Consider the following 27,650-nt stretch of genomic DNA (forward strand, 5'->3'; position numbering starts at 1 on the left):
ACTTTGACATGACACTTGACCAACTGACTGGGTGGTGGTGAGGCACACACACACACACACAAAAAAAAAAGAAGCTGTCAAGAGAACCTACACTTAAATGAGGAGAAGCTTGCACAAGTCACAAGCCAGTAACTAATCTCAGTAAAATAAATTACCATCCATCCGCTAGAAAGTTTTAGTTCATCCCATCACTTAGAGGAAAACATATCACCTTCATGGTTTCACTAAAGCACTTTCATTAAGGGCAACGCTAATTAAACTACCCTATACCCTATATTTGCCACATGCAAAATGCACACACATATATAGTTACCACAGACTGTCAAATATATTATAATTTGCTTATGTGCATACCTGAGCTCTAAATGTGGCTGGTTCAAAAAAAACAACAAAAAAAAAATGCTCACTTAACTTTTTATAGTAGTGATTCATCAAATCTGAAGCCACATACTTACCTGAACTGACCCAACTTTGCTTATATTCACAAAGTGACTGTCAAGCTACAGAGATTAACCGGTGTAGTAACAAGTAGACTGAAACATAAAATTCATCAGTAGACTTCTGAAAGTCTTGAAAGTATATGTAAGTAATAAAATGATTCTTCTCTCTTAGTTTTGTTCAAAAAGTGTACGCACTGCTCGTCGTGCAAATCTGTCTCCCAATAAGGCAACTGCCATAGAAAATATTTTTTAATGTGTAGTGGTAACACATCAGACAGAATAAAGCAGTTTTATGTAATTTAATTATTACCTTTTATTTCTTTGGTAAACTTTACCCTTTGGGAATCTGTCAGAGGTTTTTGTTGTTCTTCAATACTTTTGAAGTCCAAAACTTCACATACAAACTCGATAACTGGCTGTGCTTTGTAAAATGCGGTTGCAGATACTGTAGACAAAAACGTTAATGTTATATTACAACAATACTGAAGAAATTTTTAAGAAATCCAACAAATGGGGCTAAATTTTTGCCCTTCCACTGAAAGAGAACGAAGGAACAAGAAAATATTTTTATGGGACCTACCATCAATATTTAACATCATTTTCCATAACGAAGGTCTGACTGATTGATGGAAGCCAAACCAAACTTCTCTGCCACCACCCAATGGATTTGAGCACCCTTCTGATGCTGTAAAAAAAGATCGCCCCACAGGAGTATATCTGCAATAAAGAAAATAAATTCAGATCATAAAATTAAAGCAAAAAAAAATTGCAATAAAGCCACAACTAATGCAAATTCCTATTTGCAAAAGCACAGAAAAGTCAGTGTTTCAAATTACCAATAATCTGCAGTTCCTGTCAGGACTCAGGTTACACCTCTCAAAATCCAGCTAGTTACAGTAAGAAACTGGCTACTACTCATGTTTGCTTAAATTTATTTTTGGTATACTCCTTAACATACCTACTGATTCAAACAAAAAGCATTAATAACTTTTTTCTGTACTCTATTAAAAATTCAGCTATGCTTCAGTAAGAAAATAATTAAACATCTCTGCTATTAGAGCAACAATGTAATAATCTCTCCCCTTACTTGTGCATAGCTTCCTCTGAAATCCATGGAAACTTTGCATGGGTGAACGACTGATCTAACATTTTTGATGCATCTTTCATCTTGGTAATTCAGTACTGCACACTTAATACCAAACTAATCAAAACCAGCGCCAATATGTTTCTCCGAACATAGATGTGTGACTAACTAGTCTGGGCTGTTTTCTGTGTTGCAAAACCTGACTAAAGCGATTTTCATTTTTTTTAATCCTTAATGTGAGGATAAAGTCAATGTAATATAAGGCTATTTAAAGATATTTACATAAATTTAACTCATTTTCCCTGTTTAGCCCTTCAAAATGGGAAAGTTCAGCCCTACTAAGCTTTGTTCTTTATTTTCCAATTGAATGTAATTTGAACAGTGGCCTTAACCGACTTTTTTCATGGCAGCAGAATTAATCCCAGTATCTCTTGGGTTTGACTGCAAATGCTGCAGATCCCCCTTGCTTGGGAAAAAACCCAAGTAATTTTCAAGTTTTTCTTTTCTATAATGTCACCCAGTATAGCTGTTTTTAATGTCCCCTTAGCAGTCTCCTTTATACAAAATTGCCAATAAACAGCTGCCCAAGGACACATAGGAAAAGGGTAACAAGTTTTAAAACCACCCTTACATGCCTACCAACCTCCAACTGCCTTCCACTCAGGGAGGGCTTCCATTTCTGAGGCCTACAGAGAAATGGAGTACAAGCAAGATGGCAGGACACCCCTGACCTGAGAGCACACAAACATGGACCAAATCCGAAGACCAGTGGGGAAAGGGACTTGCGTCCAGGCTGGAGGCTACTAATTCCACCGGATAAGCAGAAAAGCACCGTATTGCCTCTTGCCTGAGCATGCCATCTGCTAGATAACTATTATTTTGGTTGAGCTATGAAAGCACATCCTACCCAAAAAGCCACTGAAGCAATTCAAGTAACAATGCAATCTCCTAAACAACGTCAAGGTCTTCCCCTCACCTCATGGAAGGCAAGTGCCTCATCACTACATCCAGTGCCTGGATGGTTTCAAACGGGACACTTGGCAGCCGACCAGAAAGAGCATCATGTAAAGCCTGCAAACTCACACAGGACATCCACTTTATAGCCACCTTAAATATTCTGTCCTTTCCTTCTCCTGGCAGCGTGACCTCCAGCTCCACCTGCAACAATGCCAAACAACAAACCAAGATGATTCTTTCCATTTAAAGGGGAGAATGGAAGGGGCTTGGAAAGGATGATGGATTCCTCTGAACAGCGCTATAAAGCATGAGAGGAGACAAAAAGCAACGATGAAGAAACAACATGCATTAGGTACAGCCTCTTTTTACAGCTAGATCTTTCCAAAGGTGTATCTCAGAAAGCTGGCGTGCTTCCCAACTGGCACCTATCTCCCTCTTTGAGGCAACATTATAATTTGGAAGTGCTTGCGTATCAACAGGGAGGTCTCCGTGAAGATCCGATGATCTGATTTCAGATACCTAACACATACTAATGCATCACCGCTCACATCAGCTCCTGCATGCCTAAAATGAAAAGTGGTCTGTCACTACCTGCCAAGATTCATGAGTTTCTAGTATTCGCTCTGCAGAGCACCAGGGTGCTTTATATACTATTACTGTAGACATGGATCAAATGAGAGAAAATAAAGTCTGCAAGGAGCTTTCAAAGGGGGGGAACAACAAAAACAAAACACAAACCCAAAAAAAGCCCCCAAACAAAACAAAAAAAACCCAAAACCCACAACCCAAAACCCTCTTATTTTTAAATATCAAAGAAAGAATAAACGATGACCCTCAAGTACTAGTGATGCTATTAGGCAGGAAACAGGGGCACTCCTTTGACATGTTATGCCCTACTTTGAATTTTTTGTCTAAAAAACGCTGGCAAACTACATTATGGTAAATTACTTTAGCCGATTACTTGTAATTACTTGTAATGCTGATTTCTCCTCTTTATTAAAACAAAGAAAGCCTGAGCACAGAAGTTCTTAAACCGACTAAAATTAAGGCTTGTCTGAAACGATTAGCAGTTCTGGGAGTGACTACAAGAAATAACAAGATCGGAGTACCCTTTGTGCTGGATATAAACAAAAACATTGCATTTTCCCGTCCTAAGGAGCTTACAGTTTAAATATAAAAGGCATCCACTTAACAGACAAACTGTAATTAGTGGGCTAGCAAAAATAATACATGGGTAACAGCGAGCTAACATATGCAATCATCTGATCTTTTGCGACAGTTAGCTTCTTCAGTCTAAAAAATAGGAAGGAAAGACAAAACACAAATAATAAGCCTTCCCATATGCCAAAAACCCCAAGTTGACAATTTATAGTAGGCAGTCAAAATTAATATTACAGCTGCATCTCTCCTCTAGTACAAACATCATTCACTAGGAGACGTGAGCAGAGGAAGGAGCCATATGGCCGTGGGAGAGCAACAGGAACTGGAGTCTGGAATTGCAGGGTCGCTGGTCTGAATCTGGCCCAGGTTAATTCTGCTGAAAAGCTCTGCAAATAAAGGTACAGTTTTTCAGCTAACACAGGTGGGAAGCTTCCTATGAAGCCTTTTTTTCCACCATGCCATCAAAAGGTCTTCAACTTACATCTCATTTACAGCGGACAGAAGACATCTGTCGTACCTGAACTGCATTTTCCTTTAAACTTCTCTCCTCCTCCAAATCAAGTTTTGTAATTTCTATTATTCACAATACTTTTAATATGCAACTCATCTGGTTATTAACAACTTTGGTACCCTTAATCTAAAAAAAGATTTCATTTTATTTTTTTCCTCTCCTGGTTTCAATTTACAAAGCTCCTTCACGGTGATGAAATGGAAAAAGATGAAGAATGGGACTACTTGTGTTGCAGTATCTGTGTCCCTGGTAGAAATAAAAGACCCAGGACTGAAGAATTTCCATTCCAATTGCTAGACTGCAAACACCTATTACGTTTAGCATAGCTGTGACGGTGAACGCACACCACTGAATTTGGCCCAAACAGCTTTTGCTGCTGGGTCTAACCCCACTTCAAAACAGTTGAATTAGAGTCACTGCTCAAATAAGTAAGGTTTAAATCCAACTTTCCAGGTTTTCTTCCTTTAATATCTCACCTGAATTACACGCTACTGAAGAGTTTATGTTTAAAAGAAAAATCATAAAACTACCATTAGGACCAAAAAATGTGTCTTTAATCCACATCTACAAAATCACATATACTTTTAGGCACTGCAAAGAAGAATTTAAATCTCTCAGTAATATTTTATTTATCCCACTCTATATTTTTAAGGGCAAATGAACACACTCATGTTTGACAGAGTAAGCAAAATATGAAAAATTTCAAGACAAAGTAGTTTTAAATGGGAATTTTACCATGTACTTTACTATCAGGAATAAACTCTAAAGCAGAATTTAATGTTTGATTTCCTACAGTTTCACCAGGTGTAATCTATCCCAAATAAAAAATTTACATTCTCACTCACTAATGTACTACCTGCTAGACCCATTGCTAAATTGCAACACAGCTGACATAATTTTGCAGGTAAAGGAACTAAATGAAAGAGATGTTACTGTAGGGATGTGGAAAATCGTTAAGCCTGTGGAAAAATTTGAAAACCATTCTTAAAAAGAATAAGTCTTGTAGCTGATGTAGCCTGATTGACTCATACAAATCAGCATATAACACTGTTTAAAAATAATAAAAATTAAAGCTGACCATGTGTTTCTAGGGAATTCTTAGTATTCCTTCTTATCTATAAAATATGTGCATCACTACATGATTATTTTATCATGTTTTCAGCATACAATGTACCTTTTCTATATTAGTCTAAGAGCTTTTTCTTCCCAGTGATTCAGAGGAAAACAGTTTCCAATCAAATATTTGGGTCCCTACCTCCCATGGACTTGTTTGGAAATCTCAAGCTATGGATGTTAAGAAAGAGGTCTACTTCTATCATGTACAGAGTCATTATAGCAGTACTTCAAATACTGCTAATGGCCAAGAGGAGTAGGTTGTGTCCATAGACAGGATTAATACTTTCCTTCTGAAAAAGCAAACAGCAGTAAGATTTCTGTATCAAACTGCAGCTTGGTTCACTTGTAATTACTGTTTTTCTAATTAAAGACTGCTTAAGATGTATATTAAGATATATCAGTTGTTCTTAAATCTTGCTAGGTGAGAAAATTTTCAAATTCAGTTAAAATTTAATTCTGGCTCTTAATCGTAGAAGGACATTTTAGGGACACACACAAGTAACACAGTAGTTGAGTACAAAGTCACAGTTAGAGTGACCTGGGCTTGCTGTTAGAACCTACAAGGAAAAAGGATACTGTTAACATCTTCATACCTTGACAGCGTCCTATACACTTCTTTCTTCTCAATGTGTACAAGTAAAAACTAAGAAAATATTCTGTTACTATTTATATATTCCATATTTGTTCCAAAAGGTCTAAAGAAATGAAGGAATTAAAGAGTGAAAATAAGGTACAAAAAGGAAGGAATGAAAATAGGTAAGATAACCATGAAGGCCAAGCAGAAAAGTATTTGTACAATACAAAAAGTTGTAAAAGAAGCAGGGTTGTCGGCAAGGACAAAAAAACCAACAGCCCCAGAACAACCACCAGATAAGAGATGAGGACACAGTGCATTAATTAAGTTAAAGAGCAACAGGGGGGGGATGTTCACAATTTGGTGTGAGCCTTCTGTTTAGCATCGGTTCTTCCGCTACCGATGCACACTGCAAGTAAATCAAGGTCTTCTTCCACTTAGATTAAGGATCATCTATTAATCATTGTACGTTCATGAATCTTTTCAATATGATCCTAAATGTAATCAGATGTGCAGTAAACTTGCTACATTTGTTATGTACAGAACAGCCAAAAAAAAAAAACCCCAAAGAAACCTAATCTAATTATGCTGCAGAAAAGTCCTAATACCTACAAGCTTTATACTGGTTTATAAACCATGCTTACACCAATTTAGCACCATGTAAAAATTTCCCTCATTAAGCTAAATTTCCCCATGTCCAATTTAAACCAGCTGAAGATTTACCTCTATTAGCTCTTTCCTCCAGGGTAATAACATTAATATATGTATGGCAGAACAACTGACAAAGTCCTATATCCCATGGGAAATAGGGAAAAAATATGACTTTATTAAAAGTGAGCCTAAATGTGAGCCACACATGAAACTATCTGAACCACCTTGTGCTAACCACCACTAAAAACACTCTCCTCAGCGACCACCTTTTGCAACTGATCATCACTCCGGCTAGATAATTCTGTCCCACCCAAAATGCTTACTAAATCCTTAAAGTCAGCCTTTTCCCAGGTGTAGGTTACAACATTCATTTGCATGGACACAAAGGAATTTGGGCATCAAAAGCATTTCCTGCTGACATACCGTGACTAGACTTCATTTTTACCATGTATGATTTAGTATACATGGGCTTTAAAATCCAAAGCATCAAGAATGGAGTCCTATTCGCTCAGCAGGCATTCAGACACAGAAGGAACAGAAGGAGGAGGTAATCTCATCCAGTTCCCAATCAGAGTAGGGTCAACTTGCATCTCACAAAGTCTCATTAGATCTGAGGATTAATTTGACCCCAGTTTGTTTATCCCCCATAGAGAAACCATTTTTCATTTACCTTTACTTATTAAATGCAGAACAACATATTTGTTATAAAATATACTGTCAGTCATCCACAACTTGGCACGTTGCATAGTTACAAGGTAACTCTGTGTGCACCCAGAGGACTTGTTTAAACCCCTAGGAGGCACTCACCAAGTATCATTCCACCTTTACCAAATACTTCGCAATGTTGCGTGTCAAATCTGTAGGAACTGGAATACTATATGTGAAAGTGAAAAAAAAAAATTACCTCTAATACTTTTAAATGATTCCTTTATAGTTTTCCTAGACACTAGCTTATCAGTTAATGAAAAATAATTAAGACTGGAGTAGAGACTGACCTTTACTGCATGACATTCACTTAAATCCATTTGGGGGAAATAAAAATTACATGTATGAGATTAAGAGCTTGATTCAGGTAGAACTAGTAATTATGTCAAGCACTGCACAGGTATATCAATATGAGACAGTGAAGGACAGCAGGAACTACTCTGTAGCACACCGGTACTCAATTTAGGAAGACCTAAGCTCTGTTCCCAGTTTTATCACATAAGCAAGTTTCCACGTTTCTCTGTATTTCCCTTTCCCCCTTACTTTTGTCTAGTTAGGTTGTAATCAACTTCTACGGGATTGGACAGTCTTCCCCTGCAACTGTGCATGCCTCACCTTGCACCCACAGCAGAAGGGTATAATGGCCTCTGGGAACTACTGTGGTATAAGTGAGTAATGAGAATGACTATATCCTCAAGTGTTTATCATCTAAATCAAAAAGGCCACAGAAAATTCAATCTGATATTAGACCACAAAAGCATATGCTAAATTATTTTTACAGGGTTTGTGTGTTAGCATGTTCCAACACAGTCCCTTCTGCTTCACCAGTCATCACTGAATGGGCACAGACGTGGGTACGCTTCGCAGCTACAACTGGAGTGACCAAAAAGGTCACCGCCCCACGTACAGAGCTGGCAAACAGAACATGCAAGTCCTCTTCAATTGCCTGAAGGGCTAAGCTAGCAGGTCTTAACCTGTGCAGTTTAAATTAATTTGGCTCTCACGTCGTAAAGGATTAGAGAAGAGGTTCCATACTGCCAACGGAGGGATGGAGGAGTTTCTCCAGCTAGTGGATAGTGAGAATCAGCTTATGGTGGGCTTTGATGAGATTAACGAGCTGACACAACAGCTTGCTGCTGCCCAGAGGGATGCTTCCGCACCCCTCTCCCAAACTCAGCTGTACTTTCACTTTCTCCCTACTGCCAGTATGGAGCTTGTCCGCTGTCTTGGGCAGTTGATCCAGCTCACCAAACGAGCACAAACCACACAAGTGGGGGAGAAAGAGAGGAAGGAAAGAAGGGATATGGAAAGGGGAGTGATTGTTCCGAGGGCAACAAGCTCACACTTCTGTTCTGACAAACCACAACCTGAGCAAAGTGGCAACAGAAGGAGACATCTACTCCAGAAATGTAAAATCAGTTCCTATCAGTTTTAGAAAAGGCTCTGCAAATATTACATTAAAATCTCCAGTTAGAAACTTTTCTATTTAAAACTTACTTTATCTCTCCCAATGGGAAGCGGCATAGCTGTATAAAGGTTTTTTCTTCCATCAAACACTGGCTTGCGATCCCCAAAAATCTGGGTTTTAAAGTGCTGAACCATATGCTCCACTATTTCTCTGAAAATACAAAAAGATTACGTTAATTCAACTTTTAACTTTTGATATTAAATAGCAAATGAACACTAACACTAATATTTATGAATAGAGGCATTACATAAATGAAAGGGTTGTCCACTGTTGGGTATTAAAGGCAAGATTTGACTGATCTGAATTAAAGCAACCTTTTCACAGACTAAACTATTTTCTTAAAGCAGCTATTTTTAGCTTTTTCAGATCAAAACTTTCCTTCCTCTTTTCTGTGATCTACTGAAAGTGGTAAAGCAAAAGCTCATGCTCTCTCAAGCTCAAAATGAGAGGTGCTTGGTATTCTCCTGAGGCTTCTGCTCCCCTGTCCTACAGCCCTTCCTGCAGAGCACCATGGACCAAAAGCTCACCACGGACCTGAGAAGCTTTCAAAAACATCACTATCCAAGCTTACAGCCTTAGTGTAAGGACGACAGTTCTATGATGACAGTGATATGCAAACTTTTGGCATCGCACTGAGAAAAATTATTTTTAGATGTAATTTTTTCACGTACGCAACAAAGCTGGGATCCATCCAACAAAACTGGATATGCGCATTTGCTGGGACCCGTGCATATTATATTCATTTACGCATAGCTAGAATTAGGTTGCACATTTGTATGAATGAGGTAACCACTCACAAAGTTCCTGTCAAACCACAGTGTTTACACACTGGTCATGCAAAGCAGTTTACCAACCAATGAGAGGTCTATTGGAATAATAACACCCTTTGATGCCAAAGGTCTTTGGTCCAAATGTCCCAAAGAGACATCATTCAGGCTACCTGTATCACAAGGCTGTAAAATCTGAAATCCATCAGTGGTCTGCAATACGCTGCCTATGAGATCCTTAACATACAGCTTGGGGCAAAAAGGGCATTAAGAAGTTAAACTGACACAGAAAGGAAACCATGGCATGCTCCTTCCTTATCAACTAATCAGTACCGTTATCAACTAGCAGCTCAGAGAGGGTGCAGATGATTGTTTCATACACCTTAACTTGGAAAGGCAATTAACCCAGCATACAGTTAGATATTATAGCAATGCAAAATTCTGAGATTAAACTCTGAATTCATTCAAGAAAAGAATGAAGACTGTTGTAATTGACAATTTCTTTGCTGTGTCCCAAGGCTTTAAGACAAGATGTGACCATTGAAAGAAACTTGCCTGACCTCCTGAGAAGTATGAATAAGACTTGACCCAGTAATTTCTGTCTCAGGTCTGCAATGTCTGACTGAACAACTACGAAATTTGGAGGGTGGGAGGAAGGAGGTATTTTTCAACTTTGAGTTAAAGACTGAGCAATGGAAACCCCATTCTCTTACTGAGCAAGTTCTTCCGATTGTGAACTACTTTATATAAAAATGAACACTTCCACTTAATTAAGGTTTTCAAGCTACAAACCACATTTAGCAATGCTGCTTCTCAGCTGTGGGTGGAGACATCTTAATGAAGAGTTATTTTCTCCATGTGAAGTTAAAAGAAGAGTTGTTTACCAATTCACTAACTTCAGCCCTTTGGGAATACTATTCTACTGAGATCATGCAAGCACACCAAGAACTCGGGGCCAGCGACTGCAAGCAGAGTTCATCTTGAACCATGTACGAGTCCTAGCTGTTCTCATGAATTAAACCGAGGGCATCCACGGTGCAGAACCAAACTCACATTGCCCACTCTCCCTATGTAACTATCCAAATAGATCTGGGCTTTCTGTGACGTGAAGAATTGTAGCCAGACTGTACTAATTTGGCACAGCAGCACATTGTCTCAGCTGTGTGTTTTCCAGTCCTGCTCCAGCTCACATCTCATCAGCAGGTCTGCAGGGTCATAGTCTAAGCTAGAATAAAACTGAAGAACGAAGCTAGGACAGATGAGGGAGTAGCGTAAATGAAAATAAAATCTCCCTCTATCCTTTCTAGAGGTTACAACATATAAGGTAATGATAAAAACTATTTACTATAAATATACATCTGAATTATATAACCAAAATACTAGAAACGTGTAAGCCAGCTGAAAAAATTATCATTTAGAATTGGACTACATGTGCATCCTGCATAATCCTATATACATATATATAAGCACACACAAAAATATAAGTATATGTGTATGACTGAAAGGTCACGGCTCACAAAAACCCAGGTGCAGGTGAGTGCATGTACATCTACAGGGATGTACGTGCACGAATAAGCACTAAAAAGAAATAAAACATACACTTCATTAAGTGAATCCAATTTGTATTCTTCCCACGCTGCACTGAGAAACATGCACCATACCACTATCGAATGCATTTATGACATCCTTGTTTACTGCAATAGGCATTTAAGCTGTGTAGCTTTATACTTGCTCCTGTTACCACAACAGAGGGAGTGACTAACCTGACGAAGCAGAGCAGGTCGGAAGCTGTCAGCGGAGAAAAAACTTGCTACTGAATATAATCTGCCTTTTCAATGAGAAAAATTGCTTTATTATTTAATAATTATGCTCTCCGCCATTGATGAGCAAGCACCTACACGCTGGACCATAACAGAGGTGATCACACAGAACTACAACACACACAAGAGCTGTGCAGCACTCAGCTCCCAGAGGAGCTACAGAGGCATGGCAATCTGCATCACTCAGCAGCATGCCAGTTGTCAGGGTTGGAGCTGGTGGCAGGGATATCAGTTAAGGAAAGCAAAGCTCTCACAGCTCCCACTATGAAAAAAGTGACTGCTGAAAATTTTTTTCAGCGCTCCAATGCAGTCAGAGTATCTCAGTGAAATCAGCAGAGTTGCCCTTGGGCAAGAAGAGAGTTCAGCTTAATACACTTAAAATGGTGTTTGCTTTTAAAATTAAATTCAATTCTCGACTAGCTTAAAAATTAAATTTATAGTAGATCACCACAAGGAAAAAAAAAAAAACCAGGACAGCAAAGCACAGCAATGCTGCTTTATGAAAATGCTATTATTACCAACTTTTTAGTATAACAATGGATAATGCACTCCGGTTTACTAATTCACATTAAGAAAACTTTGGCTTTCGGGTGGCTTTTTTGACTCCGCACTTTGTTCATGTTCATGACTGCATATTCCACCCATGTGACCTTTTTTAATAAGGAAAGGTTTTTCTCTTGAATATATAAACATGCCATTCCAATCCTCTACAGTTAAGATGTAGGTAGTTATGATGATGACACTTGTGGTTTCCAGTTAGTGCCAAGTCTTGTTCTCAAGTTTCACTCTTCTGGCAACACCACTCTTTTTCAAGTCAATGAGGTTGCCACACTGTGACTAATAGGCCACATATGCAAAATGCAAGACGTAATTGCTTGTTTCCTTGGCCAACTGATCCATGTTTTCACCTTGCTATCTGTTTCAGGAGCATATCTTTCCCTTATATAGAATCTACTGATGAAGGATAGTATCTTACCTAATTTAGTCCCTCCACGATCCTCTCGCAGCAGCACAAACAAATAGGTTTTGCCTCCCCTTGTCAGTAGGGGAAGGTGGGAAAACAAGCTGGTAACACCAGCTCCCTGCTAAAGAACTTGTCAGCCAATTGCACTCCAATATTTAACCAAGCAATACTAAGAATCATATTTATCAAGTTGGCTTATACTGACCTACCTCCACTAGACTTAATACAGTTTACGCATCTGTCACCAGTGGCTTTGATCAGCAGCATCTTAAGATGCTGACAAGTTCAATCAAAATAAGGGACGATTAGCACCGAAATCTTGGGTTGGTACAGGAAGACTTGGAGGAAAAAAAAAAAAAAAAAAGCCTGTTGATGGATATGCAAAGTTGGAAGCTATCAGTACAAACAATGACTAAAGACAGACACATCCTCCAAGCCTTCAACAAGGACAGGCACACAGTTCCAGCATTCTCTAAGGAAAAAAAGAATGTAAATAAACTGAGGAAAAGCAAAGCACAGTATTACCTGTTAACTCTTCTAGGGCATTTTTCTGGCTTTATATCCAATTCGTAATGGTAGATATCTATTTTAGGAATGTCCATTTCAAAGAAGTTGGCCTGCAGTTTGATTGTTCTCCCAGAAGTGCCAAAATCTGGTCGAGGAGGGGGTTTAAAGGCATATCCCTGTATTGGTGGTGGCAACGGCGGAGGAGGTGCAAGCACTGAAAAATGAGAAAGCACAAATTAGCCATCAGCTATATCAAATTGACAGTTAAACAAATTTACAGGCTATTTGACCAATGAAGCACAGCACATTTAAACCAGTAACTTTTTTAAAACAATCTAGAAAACTGAAAAAAAAACCCAACCCCTCCTGATAGGAGTCCATGAATTCTGACTGTCTTCTTCCCATGCTGGTTCACCATTTGTTGTATTTCCTAGCCCTGATTACTGAACAAAATCTTAAAATAAGTTGCATTTTCCTATGGGTGGGACTTTGAGCGGCCAAGTAGGCACTGCTGGGAAAGTGAGAACCAGATCTTCACGGCAGGGAAGAACCTCGGTTTCAAAACAGACACCGAAGCGAATCACCTAACCACATTTATTTGAGCAAACACCTATAAAATGGAGTTTCTACCACTTAAACCACCTTTGCGATCGTATTTGGATGAGTTGCATCCATCTAAAGCGAATACAATGCATGCATTTCAGCTATATACATTTTGCTCTAATGACCACACCGCACAGCTGGCCGAAGAGGGGGATACAGCACAGGAGCTGTTCCTACACTTTGCAGCTCTCTGGAAAACACTATGTATTAGAATTAAGCTATATCCTACTGCTTCCATTAAACAGAAAGCAAACAGAGCAAATAGTCTACCGCTGCTGTACTGTATTCTTGAGCTCAAACACCAGTCATAGATTAGACAGCGTGAAGCAGAAGCATAATAGCTGCTTGCAGTTGTTTCAATCTAGGAAATTCCACTAAAAATCCATGGAGAAGTGCGTAAGGCACCAACTTGAGCATTCAAAACTCCAGCAGCGTCAGTACTCAGGTTTTCTGTGGTCTAAAGCAATAAAAACTTGCAGTAAAATCTTCACATGTGAAGTAACCCAGGAGGCTTCTCATTACTTATGTAAGAATCCAGGTGTGGTTTCCTGGGATTATCAAATTCACTCGTCTGCTAGCACCAGAAACAATACACATCCCTTCATTAATAGATCAGTCACCACTTTTCCACCCTTGCTTTCCCTACTGGAAAGCTGTTCCAGAACTGTGATGCTCTAATGCTCAGAAACATCCTTCCATTTTTATTTATTCATTGTCAGGTTATGCTCACTGACCTTCAGATTAAGTACTCCTTATTGTATTTTTAGATTTAAACCAAATTCCCATTTAATTCTTAATTCTGGGCTATACTACTTCTATTAGTCTCTTCTCATAAACCAGGCTTCATTCTCATCCTTCCAGTTGTTTCTCAAGCTAATGCATTTTCAGTTCACCTTTCCTAAACAAGACCAAGTGTTATTCTACACAAGGTCCCATCAGGGTCCAGCACAACTGCACTGATGCTTTCATCTCTCAATTGGAAATGTCGGGTTAATGACCATGTATATTATAATGAGCAAACTGCATTTGCCTGTTATAATGGCAGCTCTTGGCCATCCAGTGACCAGTCAGTACATGCATGCCCGTCTCAGTTGTTCATGACTGATGATCTCTCAGTTCACTAGTAACTCCCAGCCACATGATCTTTAATATATATTTTTTTAAACCCCTATCTATTACCCTACTGCTTTCTGTATGATGCTCAGGTCCTCCTTTTTCTGACAAGGCCTCCTATGGCCCATGATAAAGTTTCATGTACTTATTCCTAACATTTATGCAAAGATTGTTAATGAAATAATAAACAAGACCATTCCCAACCTTAGTAGCATCATTTCCCCACTTTACCCTTCAACATTCCCCATGGCCAGTTTCCCACTCATCAGCATCTCCTTACTTATTTTTACCATTCTACTAACCTGACTTTCAGCACCAATTTCCCCACATACCAGGTATTTCATCAGAATCAAGATAGTTTGTTTTGACATTGGGAATATGATAAGGGGTTTTGTTAGTTATTTTATTTATTTTAAAAAATCTTGGGGGTTCTCATTTGTTTTATGTTTGGGAATCTTGTTTCAGATCTTGTCTTCCAAACATTCTGAGGCATACACCCTTTTGATGTCATGTCATGAACATAGAGACGTTCAATTTGCTTTTTTTCCTCCCCTTTGTAAGCACTGCCATTAAAGTCTGTGATCCTCCAACACTAACTTGATCAATATGTTAAAGATGCTCGTTGCTAAAGTCTTGCATTTCCATGACCTAAAACTTCAGGTTTCTGTGATAAAAAAAAAAAATTCTGTCTCCCTAATTTAGGTACACCAACTCCTTCAGTTTTGCTTTCAATGGAAATATAGCAATTCTCATTTGAATAGTATTCTTACTATTTATCCCTCTTGCCTTTGCAGTGTCAACACCTGTACTGAGAAATGAAGCAAAGTATCTTCTTAGTTTTCACACAATAGCTCTAGGCTCATATATAACCCAGTCCTCACCGCAAGCAGCCCATCTGCCTCTGCATCTGACCTTTCCTATTTACATCCCTGAAGGCAAGTCAAAATACTTAGCTGACTGTAATTCTGCTCAACCTTTGGTGGTTTTTTTGTTTTTTGGGTTTTTTTGTTTGTTTGGTGTTTTTTTTTTTTCTTTAATTCCTGCACATCTTGACTTCTAAGACATGGATTTGTCATCTTTTCCCAACACTTACAGGATCTCTGCTTACTTCACATATTTTTCTGAAGGTGATTAACTCACTCAGGTGGCCCCCACAGTCACCACATCCCCTTGCTTGGTATGACAAATTCACAAAGTTTCTGTGTCATTAAGTGGAAAGGATCCTCTGCTGTGGATATGACAACTAACAAAGTTATTTATAGCATCATCACTACAGCTGGAAAGTAACATAAGAAATACTCCCACAAATATTTATACTTGCAATATGACAAAGGTTTCTATTATCCACCTCCAAATCAGATCAGGAGGATGTGCACCAAGCATCTACCTCTACTTCACCAGAATCTTGTTTACCATCATTTTCCCCAAAGAAATCTGGCTCCCACCTATGATTTCAGCCATTCTGTTGCTTAATGCTCTACAGCTCATCACTGCACATATTTTCATTTCCATCTTTCCGTAACAGAACGTTCCCATTTGAAAACCATGTCCTAGTCATTAATGTTATTCTATGATTTTTTTGTGTCCTTCCATGATTTCCGTAGCACCACGCATTCAAAAATATTTTAATTTTCTGCCCAGGCTCCTGGCATTTGTATTTTAACATTTCCATTTCTTGTTATATACACTCTGCATTCTAGCTGCATTAGGTATTGCCTTACCACTACCACCTGGTCAACTATTATCTCATCAATATTAAGCATTTCCCTTCTCTTTGCTGTTTATTTTTATGCCTTCTAACATTTCTGTATCTACTGCCACATCCTAATTCCCCTGCCCTTCCTTTTTCTGTGCCAGATTTGGTACATCATGACTAGTTTTCAGAAATACGAAAAAAAAAAGCTTACAAGATTTGAAAGTACAAGGACTAGTGTCATGGAGGGGGAAACACCCCCACAAGCTATTTATGCTGCAAAATTAAGTCATTTTGTAATTAAGTAATACATCCTCCTCCCACTGTATTAAAATGGGATCATTTACTACTTCTCACGGGAGCGTAACAAAGCCATATCTATAAGTGTTAAGGGATCAACACAATCACATGTTGCTCAACAACATCATTACATTCCTCCGCTGGAGTTTTAGTGACAAACAGTAAATAAATGTGAGGGCATACATTCAGTTTTGAGAATAACATGAAACACTGGGAGAAGCACAGACTGAGGGAAATGTGATTGCAGAGTTTTACAACCTGCATGTCTGATGGAGGGGGGAAAAAAAGACAAAAAAAAAAAGAAAAGAAAAAGAAAAAAAAGAAAAAAGAAAAAACTCACGCTGTTCAGAAAGCAGAACTACTACCGACCTGTATTTTCATTTTAAACATATTTTTCAATTACATTGTTTTTGTTTTACAATCCAATTAAAAAAAAAGGCAAGCTATTTCTGGATCTAGGCAAACTTATTTAGGGCAGGGTGTTGCTTCAAGGAGATAAGTACTGTTTAATAAACAGCAGCATTGACCCGATAAGCAGTTAACCTATATTTTTGCGGCATAAAACAGACACGTATGCATTAGCTATAGGACTGAGGGATGTGAACTGAACTTCAAGGGAAAAAAAACCCTAAGTGTTACAACTGCTGATCTGAATTCACTTTTGGACTACTGCCTCAAATTAAGAATGCAAAAATCAAACTATCTTGTGTAAAATGTATTACAGCAACCAGCTGTGAAGTGTAGAGTCACAAAACAGTGAATTTGGTGCTGATTGGAAAGGATAGAGCTTTATTATTCTTTTCTATCAAACAAAAAGACATGAGTTTCAATCGTAAGACACAGTTGCTACATTCAAGAGATTCAATCGCCCCAACTCCTTGTTCAAGCACTCCTACATAATTCCCATCACTCCCTCACTTTTAAATGTGACAGAAGCCATACCACTAAGAGAAGGCTTTTCTTAGCACAAAGGTTCCTATTGGGAGGTTTTGCAGCGTGGTGAGGCGTGTTACAGAGGATACCGCCTGACACGGGAGCTCAAGGTGACACCCTGCCCAAGGAAGCCTGCCAAAATTCATAGCCCAACGTGCGTTACTTGCTCCATTTCTGTTTTTCAGAGACTCCTTCACAAATGCAGATGAGGCTTTTGGAGAGACATTATTTCAAAGCGTTGGAAAATCTACATGCGTATCTGGATTTTACTTTTAAAGCACTGTCAAGGAAAGAATGAATTAGAAGAAAGATAAAAGACTGATAAACCAGAGCATCCATGTGATAGGTATCAGAAGGTACTCACTCATTTGCTAGGTGATAATATGAAAAATGGTAAAGTTTCAGCCTTGATATGATGATTGAGATCATCAAGAGCCCCATTTTAAAGGTGTGAAGAAAGGTAAGCTGGGTGTTGAATAATAAGGTGCCAGTATACTACCTTTAGGCTTATTTTTATCATGGAAAAAAAAATCAGACTTCCTATTATAATTCATCCCATTTACATAAACTCAATGTTCATAGTTATCAATCTTGACAAGTTTAATTTCTACCAAAAAAAAGAAATCTGGAAAAAGACAGACATTAGAAAAATAACAGTCTCATGGCAGTTTTCTGAAATAAAATTAATAATCAAGCAAAATTACTCTGTCAAAAGAGAGTGGCATGGGAAAGGTGGTGGTAGAGGAACCCTGCACAATCCCAGAAACGCTGCTTTAGTACAAATAGAGTTTTGCAAATTGAAAACACGACTGCAAATGCAAGGCTGTCTGCGCGTGTGCTCCTACTCCAGATAAGAGAGTGACTCAAGGAGTCAGCTGGCCAAGACACTCCTAGTATATAAAAGGTGTGAATGAGCCACGCTTTTGAACGAAGGTGGCTCAGCTCGTCTACTCCAAAATCCATGCAATTGTGTAATGATGATTTTTCAGGACCGTTTAATTTATAACCATTTCCCAGACTTAGAGCATTCATTTCTTTTGTCCTTCATTCTTCATCATTTTTTAAAGCTTAACTGCTGGTCTGCTCAGCACCCTGGAAGCAAGCCAGTCAGCACTAAACTTGCACATTGAAGTTTTTTTAGCAAAGAATTATGCAATTTTAATGTGCAGTCAGAGGCCTAATGAGTTACTAAATAAGAAGGGGCCAAACTAGTTGCATCTAAGGGCTTGTCAACACAGGAAATCATCTGAGCATAATTATACTAGTGTAATTATATCAATAAGTTTCCTTGTGTGGCAAGTCCTAACGCATATTTAATATCAGGTGATGTTTTCACAACTCAAAGCATGTTTTAGCATTGGGCTAATGCAACCTACGTTTGTCAATAGGAAATTCTCTAAAACAATTTTTCTAAAAATACAGTCTCTAAATGAAACTAAGGTGAAGGAAGGAAGCCTTATTTGGAAGCGTCACTTTCAGTTAAGGTTTCTAATACCAGACAACAGAGCAGTTCTTCCAGATCATCACTAAAACACACAGTTTTCAGATATTGCTGCACAATAAAAGATGCACTTTTCAACGTATTTTAGATACACTAATTACTTGATACCCAAGTATTTAATAAAGAAGGCCAAATTTCATGCTAATATACAGAATTTTAATTCTATATGTAATTCAATTCTCCTGCAGCACTTCATCTACCTTGCTTGCCAACCCCAGCCTTGCGGACAGCACGGACTATACAACCATCGTGCATATTCATTGCTGCCTCCAGGTCAGTTACTGATTCCATCACACAGACACAGAGAAGAGGCATCGCTCCTTGGAAAGAAAGGGGTTTAATAACTTGTCCTCAACTAGCTATCAGCTCTTTTGCCTCCAGAACTGCAGGAGACACAAAAATGACAAACATGTTCATCATGATCAGGTTAAAAAGAACCAAGACTGGCAAAAGAACAGACACATCTGCTCGAAAAGGCTTTTCCAGCAGCTGCTGTAGAGGTGCCGATTATTATGAACATAGAATGATGTAGGCTGGAAGGGAGTTGACTTGTCCAGTCAAGTTTTGAATATTTTCAAGGACAGAGTTTCCACAACATCTCTTACAACCTGTTCCCGTGTTTGATGACCCCTGTGGTAAAATAAACTTGCCTTATACTCAACTGGAGTTTCCTGTGTTCCAGCTTCTGTCCATTGCCTCCTGCCTTGCTCTGGTGCACCTGCCACAAGTCTGGCTCCATCTTTTCCATAGCTTCCCCTTAGGTAGTTGTGGACAGCCAGAAAATCACCCTTTAGCCTTCTCAAGGCTGAACAAACCTGATTCTCTCAGCCTCTCCTGGTATGTCATGTGCTCCTTCCCCTAGCCACCTTGGTGGCCTGTCACTGGGTTTGCAAACAGGTAATGTCTCCCTTTTGGGAGTGCAATTTGAAGTGGGAGAATATGAGACTTGGAGAGGGGACACCCCATGGCAGGGGAAACAGGATTTCCACAGTTATTCAAATACCAGTAACAGAGGGAATTCAGAAAGGATGTGGAAGACATCCAATATGAATCCTTGACAGGATCTGCACAGAGTTTTAATGTATTTTATTTACATATACATATGGTCAGAGCAAGAAAAGGAATACAGGGAGTTCAGCCTTTTCTTTTTAGGACCCAACTGAAAAAAGCTTTGGGCTGTCTTCAAGTTTTCTTACAGTCTGAGTTACATAGAGAAGTTTAACTTTCGCACTGGCTTTCTGTTAAGAACCGTTAGAGTAAGATAGGAAAAAGGCTGGCAGTGTTTTCTACGAGATAAGGAAAACTCAAAGCTGCAGTTCATAGTCCCTTGATATTATGGGAGTAGAAGAATCTATATAGAACCTGTACATCTGTCTCTGCTACTCATTAAGCACGTTTTAGAGTATGGAAACTAAAAGTTCTTCAGTCAAGCTATAGCGTTGTTGGATTAGATGATGCACAACAAATAAAGGTATTATCCCCAAGAATTCAACAAACCACAAAGAAAGGGCTGGAGGGAAGCAGAAGAAGAGATGATGTAATCAGAACTTCATTTAAATCTAATATGTTACAGCATTATCTTAAATATCAACTACTGAAGGTTCTTTACCAAGATGCGGTTGCTAGATTTCATGAGATTTTCTGCTAATAATGCATCTTGTAGAAAAGCAGTACTTTGTAGAGCCCAGCATGGCAAATAACCTGACAAGCACCCAGAGCAATGGAAATAGGTAAAGAGCAAAAGGGAAAAACAGTTCTTCTTACCTTTTAATGCAAATAAAGTATATCTAAGACTACTTAGAACAACTCCTTTAACCACTTGCTGTCTTAGCTATACCAAATGCAACTGGTTGGAGGGCTAACAGACTACTAAACGTGTCCTCAGAAAAAAAAGGGGAGTGGGGAGGAGGCAAGCCTGTAAACCTTATCTATATCCACTATAAGGAATAAGTTCAGTGTAAAAGCCTTATTGCCCTATAAATCAATTAAGATCCATTAAGTTGTACAGCATGCAAAGTGGTCATTTGACACATCAAATTCAACTTCTAAAGTTGCTTGTCCTTCTACTTAGTAGCAAAGTAAAGACATAGCACTGTTAACAATGCTTTACAACTCTTATTTGTCCAGAGTCACGGTTCTGCTTTGAAACAGGTTGCAACTCTAGCTGTATACACCTATGCATGCTGCAAAATGTGGATTTAAGTTGCCACTTGTATCCATCCTTTGGGATCACTGAATCTACAGATCTCAATTTCCTTTTCTAAAACTCAAGCTCACTTAGTCCTTGTTTACCTCTCCCATGTCTGAAGGTTGGATTTTTACCGTCTTCATGCACCACAGTGCTTCCCCCCTCTGAACATCCATCTTCTATTTGTCACGAGTTTCCTAGCCATGTATCACCCCACAGCTGGTAAATCATTATTTTCCTGGAATGGCCCCTCAAATGCTATCCAGAGTTAGATTGTTCAGGGATGGGGTGTCCCCATTGCCCACTGCATTCAGTCTGTTCCTGTACTTCTCTCAAGCACCTGCTCATCTCCATTTACACTTGGAAGCCAACCCTTAAAGACATTGAGCCCAACTACCTTCTTGCATTCCCCATTTTTTCTGCATGCGTTACATTTCTGTTATTTCTTTTCTCACTGACCATATATAAACTGTGCCTGGATCCTGTCAAGGATTCATATATGACGCCTTTCACATCGTTTTTGAGGGAGGCCCTCTGTAAAGGCTCTTCTGGTCTCTCAGTGAGCAGCTACCACAGTTTCTAACCACAGCACATTGCGTATGCCAGGGTGGGCTATCAGAGCTAGCTTCAATACTGATGAGCGAAAATGAAGGAGCTGTCCTTATACTTGGTCATATTTTAAGTCCCACATATGATTATTAAGACATTTAGGGATCCTACTCTGCCAGATTGCTTCTAATTTCTTAACGTTGTAGTATGAAGTTAAATACCTTAATACAGAGTCAAAGTGTTAGATAAACAACATTGCCTTCAAACGTGTAATCTCATTATGTTCAGTAGACCTAATCTAGACATGATTTTTACTGAATAATTGTCATTTACTGCAAAAGAATTCAAGCAATGTTAACTCTCAAGTCAACCCTTTTATCTAGTGAACGATGTCCATGCCCATGGCAGGCGGGCTGGACTAGATGATCTTTAAAGGTCCCTTCCAACCCAAATCATTCTATGATTATTTTGTCTGGAATAAATAATCAGTTACCTGGTTATCCTGGTTACTTTTGGACCTCTATAAGATAAAGAAGTAATCTCTTCACAGTGCCAGAAGTGATATGATACACAGAGACCAGAATCACTCCCAGACATCAATGGTGTGAGCAGGTGTTGCAGTCAGAGATGAAAGGGAGAAACAAGACATCAACCCAGCTTGCTTCGTAAGTTATACCCATGTTTCAAATAAGAATATGTGAAAGACTACAAGAACAAAATGCCAGAGAACCAAAGAGGAAGAGATCAACGCTCCAGCAGAAAGCAGCAGGCAAGAAACAAAGAATGGTTCTTTCTAGCCCACAAGCTGCTTCTGGACAATGTCAGCTAGCAAAAGACACCAAGTGTTAGTACTTTCTTTTTCCTCCCACATTCTCCTTTCAGCCTAGGCCTTCAAAGTTATCCTCCAAATTTTCAAATACTAACAAGCTGGTTCTCACCACTCTACTGGCCACCTGCAAGTGGGGCGAGTGGCAGAACAGCACGATCACAGCACACAAGGAGCATACAGAGCATAAACCATCTATCCTTACTGTTAATAAACCATGTGGCTTAACCGATCCCTGTACGCAAAACTGTACAAAGTACTACTGAAATGCTTCTTAAGGGATGCAGAGAAATGCTTTTAATTACAAACTGCAATGTTGAATTAAGTCATCCAAATAGTGAGCCTCATCCAAACAATGGAGGGGATGCTTATGGCTTACCCACAAGTCAGCAACCCAGTTTAAAGTTAAATGTGAATTCAAACTACAAAATAACTCCATCTTCAGGCAAACCTCTACTCGATGAAGGGGGAAATGGGGAACATTCTTAGTGCTATTTATCACACTTGACCATAATGATTCATTCACTTCTCCATACCTTAGAAAATGATGCTGAACTAATTCCAGATGCCTTTTCTAACAATTTAAAATAAACAATGTAATAGTATTTTCTGCATTCCTAAAGAGCAATGCCTCCATTCAATACAATCCCTGCTCTTTGCCACTCCAAAAGGCCTATGTAGTGAATACACACATCTTCTATGAGGGGAATAAAAACACCCACTAGCATCTATTCCTCCCTTCATGCTGCTTCTTCCCTATAGAAGGCAAGGACAGAAAGGCTGTATTCTTCATCCCACAACACCCTTTCCTTACCCCCTGTTTGCTGAAATACTGCATTTAGGTTCGGAAAGAAATGTGGCTCCCTCTTCTTCTGTACTAGCTGACTGCATAGGTATGTATGAAACAACATAACCCACTTTTTTTTTTTTTTTTAAGTGTGACTTTTTTATCCATCAGTACTGACTCTTCCAATAATATTTACTTCAACACACAGACTGAAGCCTCCATCGAACTATGTGGCTTGAGTATCAGATGAACAAGCACTTGCATTCTATCCCAAGGAGAATGCGTAGTCATTCCAGCTAGTGCCAGGTGCAGAACTGGGCTCCGCGAGGGGTACTTAGCCCCAGCTCTCCCACATTACATACTTCAACACCTTCTGCGTGCACCAACAGCCATCAAGTAACACCATTAGTACTGTACACCTCACTATGACACTCCATTACCTCTGTAACTTGAGATATCAGTATTTCATAGATTTCCTCCCCTCCCCCCAAATAGTCTGGTCCCCGTTCCCCCCAGAAAAGAACTGGTCTCTGTATTACAGCTCACAAACAGACACTGGATAGATTAAGTCACCTGAACCAGAGTTGTAGTTTTCAGCACAATGTTGCTTCCCCAACCTTTCTACCAACACCTTTTGCTTCCCCTCCTTCTTCCAGGTCCCTTGCCATTACATCCCATGCCTCTCCTCCAGCCTTCTATATTATTAGAGACATTAGTGCCCACATGCACACAAGCTCCACTAAGCTTAACGAGCTTTAATGGCTTGGGCTTTACACTGTTGCCACTGGCATGTCTTTCTAGTGTGCTGTGCCTCTCCAGCTGGGAACTGGTGCCACAGAGGCCCCAAATCCCGGTTCCCTGTGGTATTCATATTGTATACAATTTAATGAAACACAGAAATAATTTGTCCTCAGCTTATTAAAGAAATAAGCTAGGATGGCCATATTTTGCACTGTACCTTTGCATGCAAGCACATTCATATCCCCACAGACTTTGGCTAGCAGTATTTTTGTGTAAAATCTAAAAATAAGATTTTTAAGTTGTCTTCATACCTAAAATATTTTTTAATTTAGGAACTCAACTGTTGAGCTATAACTCAGAAGCAGTCATGCTTTCCTTGAAAAAGAAATCTTTCCCCATACCCACACTGGATTAATCTACAAAAACATGAACACTCTTGTGGCTTAGTTTCAAAATAGAAAATTCACAGTTAAGAGCTGAGGTTATGCTTTATTTTATCATTTTACATAGTGAAAGTAACTGTAGGAGCATCTTCAACATGCAAGGGATCCAATAGTATCTAATGCGGTTTCAAGAGATAGGGCTGTGGTTTTCAGCATCGCTGAAGAGAGGGGTAAAATGCAGGTTCGTAATAATGGAATAACTGAGATATGATGAGAGTGTAGGCTTTCAGCAGAACTCCCCTATGAGAATTTTTTTTTCCTATTACATCTCGGGTTTTTTTCCTCCACCTGCTTCCTCTAAGCAACTTAAGTTCTCGTATTAGTTGATACAAACCAAAACTCAGCTGTGGCACTGTGCCACCCCAGTCATGACGGCAGTAACATGGGAGGAGACCACAAATAATGGGATCTTACTATAGGGAGATCCAAATCCCCACAGATTTTTTTTTTCTCTGGAAATAATTAATTCTCCTGCAGTGTCACTATCAAAACCTTACTCCATGTGGCACCTAGTCCTATAAATTTCCATTTTTGGTCTGTGCATTATTTTAAGGATTCTGTGAAAGGTAAGTTTAAAAAAGGCACATACAAGTTTCCTACAGAAAGGCCTATGCCTCCACTGAAATTTTACATTAAAGGGGATTTGCAAGTCAGAAACAATTAGAAAAAAAAATACCACTACTGTATTCTAATCGCATAACGAGACCCAAACAATAAAGCTTCACTTCCTTGCCCTGTTGGGAAGTTTCCTCCTTCTGAATGAAGCTCTCACTTTTTAAACAACACACCCTTATGCAAACATTCTGAATCCATACAAAAGCATTCTCTCATTAAACACTGAAGCTCTTCCCAAAGACACGTACTGGTTTGCCAAGACATTCATTCTTCTGTATTGTCATTTCTACCTGAACTTGGGTTTCTTCTCTATTTTATTTTTGTTTTGTTTGTGGTTTGGAGGGTTGGTGGTTTCTGGGGTTTTCTTTTTAAACCTATGTGTCTCATCAGCTTTCTCAATAGAAATATTCAAGTCAGAAGAGCTGAAGTTGACAAGTACTATTGTCTGAGAAACCTTCCATTTCACCGGCAGTTAAAAAGCACAAACAAGAAAAACCCTGCTCTCCCAAAGTCTTGTCCTCCACATGGGAGCAAATGAAGATTTCAGAAACAATGGAGGAGTATGATGGGGCAAGAGAGCACAACCAACAGAGGGATTGATTAAAAAAAAAAAAAAAGCAACACACAAAAAACAGTAGAAAGGGAGCATTCACTGCAAACCACAAGTTGTATGAAAGGACAATGAAATAAGTTCATTACCAAAGGATAAGCAAAGCCAAGAACACAGCAACATTTAGATAGGAATCTACCCTCCGTATGAATAGACAACTGTCCTTTAATAGTAAACACTTGCTAAACAAGTTTCAGAAGGTATATAACAAGGCCCCAGAAATAATTATGTTTTAAAGCCTTATTCATCTACATGACAAGTTTAACTTCAAAAAATTTCCAGATTGATCTAGCTAAGCCAGTGAAACCTCCCCTCTTGGGAATTCTTCTAAAATTGGCTTATTTAAAATAAATCTAAATTAGCACATCCACACACACTTCCTACTACTAAATTTAAATTGCATTATTTTCTCACATTAATAAGCTCTAACATAAATTTCATGACTGAACTAAGAACACAAAAAAAGCACCACTAAGACAAAAAGTTCTAAAGCTCCAATCTGTGACATTAGCAGCTCCAACAGAGCCACCCACGGTATCTAACACTGCCTGCCAAGTCAACTCCTCGTCTGGCCAGAAAAGAGTTACAATTTTTTTTTTTTCTAGACTACATATGAAATCAACAACTTGATTCCCTATATGCAAATCTGCACTGTAAAACCAATATAGTTTCAAAAGTATATTTTCAAGCTCCCCTTTTGAGTTTATGCCTCAAAAGACTGAAGACTTCATTTTTGCTCTGCAGCCCCCTTGTTTCAGTCACACCCCAATACAGGTTGGAAGTGACATAATGAGACATAAAATTAACGCACGGTTTAAACACATGGTCTTCAGACTTGTACATATGTTATGGAATTGTGTTACATGATTTAACTCTTCAGACAGGTGAACGAGTTAACATTAAGCATATACTCCACGTTCTGACTATAAAGCAACTTGTACAGGGGAATGCAATCAGGTTGTTGCCAGACGAGCTGTTAGGAAAGACATGTGGAGCCCAAAACAGTGCAGATCTATATAGTTATTCTGTATCTCTGAAAAGTTAAATATTTTAACACTTCTCTCAAAGACAGAGACTTTCACAACTGCAGAGCTATCATGGCATATATTAACGCTGGCACCCAGGCCTTAACAACTTCTCTTCAGGCCGTAATAAGCTAAAATACAATTCAAGCTGGTATAAACTAGCACCGAAAGAGAAGTCCTGCCTTCACGCAGCCATTCAGTCTGCCCCATGATCCCCAAACTTGTGTTATCATGAGTGTTTCTGCAGAGAAGCAAAGCAGCTAAAACTAACTTGGAGGGGGCATGAAGGCAAGGAATGAAAGGGACTTGGTTTTAGCTGGGATCGGTCTGCCCAACAAGGCAGCCTCTCACACTAACGCCTGCATGACCATTTCTTTCTGCAGCAGGGCTATATTAGGCTAGTTTAAGATGAATGTAAAACTACAGCCTGACACATGGACAGCTTTTAAATCTACTTTCAGCAACACAGAGTTTTATTTTTCAGTTGCCTGTTTAATGAAGGTTGAATGGAGACTAAAACCTACAACAAAGGCAAAACACAACTGAGCAGCACTGGCAAAAAATAGAAGAGGACAAACAAATTACAACAGGAGAGAATGAACTACTCTTGCCACATCTGTGATTAAAAAAATTTGTTTCACAACTCAAATACAAACAAAATTTGGCAGCACTGCGGACAGCTCAATGAGAACCAAATTCAAAAGACAACACTGATGGCAGCAAGAGAGAAAAACATCAAAGCAAGCTTTGGACTGACTTGATTATGTCACTACCAACGGTACTTTCCCATCTAAATCAATGGTTTCCTTTACCTTGGCTGTGTCCAGTTTTGTGAAGTCATACAGTTTTAAAAAAAAACCAAACCTTTTCTTTCTAGAAAGCCTGGTCACCAGGTATCACATGGCTTCACAGCTACAGCAAGGCTATAAAGAAAGGTATTAAGGAAAAACATTTTTCCTTAATACAAAATGCAAAGAGAGGCTAAAGAAACAGATGAA

General features: G+C 39.0%; 1 protein-coding gene across 3 annotated transcripts in view; it reads right to left on the bottom strand.

Moving 5' to 3' along the window:
* AGO2 (argonaute RISC catalytic component 2) overlaps positions 1-27,650 on the bottom strand; it is a 66,838-nt gene that overhangs the window by 33,037 nt on the left and 6,151 nt on the right. For 2 of the 3 annotated variants that reach the window (XM_075495333.1, XM_075495331.1), the window contains exons 2-6: positions 12,744-12,939; positions 8,697-8,817; positions 2,501-2,685; positions 1,021-1,157; positions 751-885 (exon numbers count right to left, since the gene is read on the bottom strand). In XM_075495333.1, the coding sequence (XP_075351448.1) occupies positions 751-885; positions 1,021-1,157; positions 2,501-2,685; positions 8,697-8,817; positions 12,744-12,939 (774 nt within the window). The remainder of the gene's footprint in view (positions 1-750; positions 886-1,020; positions 1,158-2,500; positions 2,686-8,696; positions 8,818-12,743; positions 12,940-27,650) is intronic. The other variant, XM_075495332.1, reaches the window with a different exon arrangement.

The sequence above is a fragment of the Mycteria americana genome, chromosome 2 (assembly GCF_035582795.1).
Source record: "Mycteria americana isolate JAX WOST 10 ecotype Jacksonville Zoo and Gardens chromosome 2, USCA_MyAme_1.0, whole genome shotgun sequence".
Lineage (NCBI taxonomy): Eukaryota > Metazoa > Chordata > Aves > Ciconiiformes > Ciconiidae > Mycteria > Mycteria americana.